Raw genomic sequence first — 4,077 nt, forward strand, 5'->3', positions numbered from 1 at the left:
TCTAAAAAGAGAAAAAACAATCATAAGAGCACAAAACTCAATGGGAATTCTCATGGATACACAAATCTTAAAAATTTGAACAAGCAAATATTATCGATTTATTACATCAAACATTGGAAACGAAAATATGGAATAGTAGATATAATCATATCTATATAAGCATGACACAATTTTTCTATTCCGAATTTTAAGCTAAACTATACAGAATATAGTCAGCTTACCGCAAAAAAGGCACAAAAAATCAAATGTTTTCTTTTTAGCATTCATAATCTCCTATTACGCACGAAAGAAAACAGAAACTTTAAAATATCATCAACCCCCTTGAAGTATTTCTTTCTCCAGCTGTCTCTGACTAAAAGCAACAACACTACTATACTCAAAAATCCTGCTCCATATGACCATCCTAGTCCAATTTGATACCACGGTATTTGCTCTCTCTCCTCGTCATCTTTATTTTCAGGAGAGCTCACAGGACGAGGAGGTGCAAATTTGGGCCAATTGCAGTTCTTTGGAAGTGGGCATCCCTGCAAATTTGGATTTCCAGCATATGATGTATTTTCAAATGTGATCATTTGTCCTCCTTGAGGTATGTTACCTGAGAGGTTGTTGTTGGACAAATTCAAATATGCCAAATAGCTCAAAGATTGAAGCTCTGAAGGAATATTACTTGAAAGCTTGTTTGAAGAAAGGTCCAACGATTCAAGTTGACTCATATCCCCCAAACTATGTGGAATAATTCCATTAAGACTGTTCATGGATAGATTCAGAAACCTCAACCCCTTCAACTTTCCAAGGTCAAGAGGAACATCTCCAGTCAATTGATTGTTGGAGAGATCTATGCTAGTGAGTGTGGAAAGAATATATGTGTAGTATAGTTCTGTACCTTTGGAGGCCATACCCAGTCCACCAAGAGAGGAGGTACGCCTATTACCACCCTCATATGGCAGACTACTCTGCAAAACATAGCCATCCTCTATTGCTGCAGCCATTGCGCGTAAAAATACAATATTGTGTGGAATAGAGCCTGATAAGCTGTTGGACGAAAGGTCTAGGATCTGGAGCTGCTTCAGGTCGCCAAGTTCTGAAAGAATGTTACCCCTGAACTGATTGTCGTTCATCACCAGCACTTGAAGAGATGAAATATTCCCAATTGACTTTGGAAGATGTCCGGAGAATTTGTTGTGCCCAATATCAAGTAGTTGCAAAACTGTATAATTGGTAAATGAGGGAGCGAAGATTCCGCTGAGCTGATTATTTTTAAGTACCAAGTACTCAATGCTAGACGAGAAGATTAACCCTTGGGGCATGCTTCCCTCAAGACTATTACCTCCTAAATTTAAGTCATAAATGCGTGATCCATCCTCAATTAAACACCAAGGAATCATTCCATCCAACATGTTATTTTCAAGATGTAACTGTAACCATAGAGACGAATTGCACAAGCTTGGAGGAATGTTACCGGTAAACAAATTATCATTGAGCATCAATTGAAGAGGAGGCCCCTCAATTAGTTTTGTTAGAGCTGGCCACTCGGAAGGTATATTTCCACTTAATGCATTGCTAGACACATCCAAGATTCCTATCCGAGAATTCGGACCATTTGGAAAAAGGGACCCATGCAGATGGTTCTGTGAGATATTTAGTTCATCAAAGGAAGCAGCCATGGCCCATAGCCAAGAGGGAATTTCTCCAACAAGACCGTTGTCAGCTAATGTCAAGGAATACAACGAGAATTGAGTTGAAATCCATGGTGGAATTTGACCGTCCATCTGACATGACACAAGTTCTAACTCAGAGAGCTGGAAGTTGGGAATCCACGATGTACTAATATTTAGTGTGCTATTGGATAGAGATAAACGCCATAAATTGGTAAGGTTACGGAAAAATTTCTCTGAAATTGTGAGCTCATGGTTTAATGAGAAAGAGAGACGTTTAATAGAGGATGGTAAGCCCCAAGAAGGGGCACTCTCATTAAATCTATTTCCACGGGCATAGAGGTCAGTAAGGGAGGACAGCCCTGCAAATGACAACGGAAGAGTCCCGCTCAATTGGTTGAAGGAAACATCCAAGAACTCAAGCAAAGGGAGATTGCCCCATGTATATGGAATTTGGCCACTCAATCGATTGTCTGAAATTTCGAGAGATCTCAAAGAAGAAAGATTGTTCAAACAAGATGGCAGGCTTCCACTCAGTTGATTCCCTAAAAGACTAATGTAACTGAGATTTGTGAGCATACAAACGCTAAGGGGTATTACCCCACCCAACTCATTGTACTCTATAATTATATCCTCAAGAAAATGGAGATTTCCCAAGCATGAAGGAAGATTACCTATCAATCCCACGTCCGATATCACTATTCCTGTAAGAGAAGGAAATTTGCAGAGGTTGTCAGACATGATTCCTCCTTGTGCACCATAGCCATTTCGATCTGGCATCCACCTTATCTCCACCACATGGTTCTTGTGCTCGTCGCATTCTATGCCATACCACTCGCAGCAGTCTGTTCCATTCGCCCATTCATAGCCATAGCCCGCGGGGAAAGTTAAGGTGATGTTGAAGGATAGAAGAGCTTCATATTCCTGCGGAGGACACCTGCATAAACAGATATATGTGCTGGCAAAGAGGACGATTAAAAACACAGTACTAGTAGCGAACTTAACTATAGCCAACGCCATTGCAGGAATGATATGTTGTAGACGATTGGAAAGAAAATGCGTATATCGTGTTGTGAGAGCAGAGCATATTAAATAGCAGAAATGAGAGTCATGACGTAGCTGAAAGTGCAGGAAAGCCTTGCAAAACACGGCCTATTTTAAGCTCGAATTACGTTACCGCGTGAAAAAAGTTTCCCGTGACTAAATCAACGTACATGCACCGCCCACTGAAAACGACAAGGGTGCATTCAACACGTATGCATGTATTTACATCATGATACGGACTTGCAGCTGTTTTTCTATGCACCACGTTGTGTCGGTTGAACTAGTACAAGATAAATATTACAGTCAAGATAGACCGGGCTAATCCCCCCTTTTGTCATGTCTTTAGATTACTCTGCAGTCTTAGCCTATCAAGCCTCATTAGCCCCTCGGTATAGTTGGCTGAAAGACACAGACAACCAATGCAGGTTCAAACTTCGTTCAGGCTGAATAGAGTCAGTTTATTCAGTCGAATTCAGGTGGGGTATGTGTGTTATCGTGCGATTTATAAGATTAGTCTCACCTTGCAAGAGTCGCAGGGACATTTCTGAGATATCCAAAAAGAAAATACCAAGCCTTAGTTGTCCCTCTGTCAATGTGCCATTAAACTTACCATTCTTCAGTTGTCCCTCTCTCAAACTCGTTATCATTTACATGTCTACAACATGATTTTGCACAAAAAATTATGTTCACATCAATTTTGATAGCAATACTATTTTAAAAAGTAGATGTTATGAATTGTTGCAATGACTTCATAACTATTGTGAAGACTTTAACAATCATCTTAATAGTTCCATTTAACACAATGGTTTAATGATCACTGCAGTGATTTTGATATTATGTTTATGTTTTAAAAAATAGCTTTGTATAATATAAAAGAACAAAAATATATATATATTTTACCTTAATATCCCTGTTATGTAGAAAATTGTGTAGCACCTTATTCTTTAATCTACATACATATTAAGCTCATTTCTATCTCATTTGGCAACTCTTCTCTTGATTATTTAATCCAACTAGCATTCTCAAGCTTGAATTCTTGAACTTGACAAATTTTACTAATGAAATTAGTTACAAAGTTGCTTCCCTTTCACTCTAAATGCTGCCTTTGGTCATCCTAACTCGTTATCTATTTCAAATTTTTCCATACTTAGATTGGAGAAGTGAATGATTGTGGGTGACTTGTCTTAAGAATATCTCTCATTAGTTCTTTAGTTCTTTGTCTAATTTGATTAAATTTGTTGGCATGTAATGCATGAGTTGAATAAGCTTTTCCTCCCTCAGCAAGATTATCAAGATCTTTATTTCATGATTAATTGTTAATGGGGTTTATGTTTATTTATCGCTAGCTTGTAATATTTATTTATTTAATATGTTTTTG

The 4,077-nt window shown here is 38.3% G+C and overlaps 1 protein-coding gene across 1 annotated transcript; it reads right to left on the minus strand.

Moving 5' to 3' along the window:
• Positions 1-263: 263 nt before the first annotated feature.
• LOC131860040 (receptor-like protein 7) lies at positions 264-2,675 on the minus strand. Its single transcript, XM_059214392.1, has one exon. It carries the CDS (start codon positions 2,673-2,675, stop codon positions 264-266), a length of 2,412 nt encoding a protein of 803 aa, XP_059070375.1.
• Between the last annotated feature and the right edge of the window lie 1,402 nt (positions 2,676-4,077).

Source organism: Cryptomeria japonica, chromosome 11 (genome assembly GCF_030272615.1).
Source record: "Cryptomeria japonica chromosome 11, Sugi_1.0, whole genome shotgun sequence".
Lineage (NCBI taxonomy): Eukaryota > Viridiplantae > Streptophyta > Pinopsida > Cupressales > Cupressaceae > Cryptomeria > Cryptomeria japonica.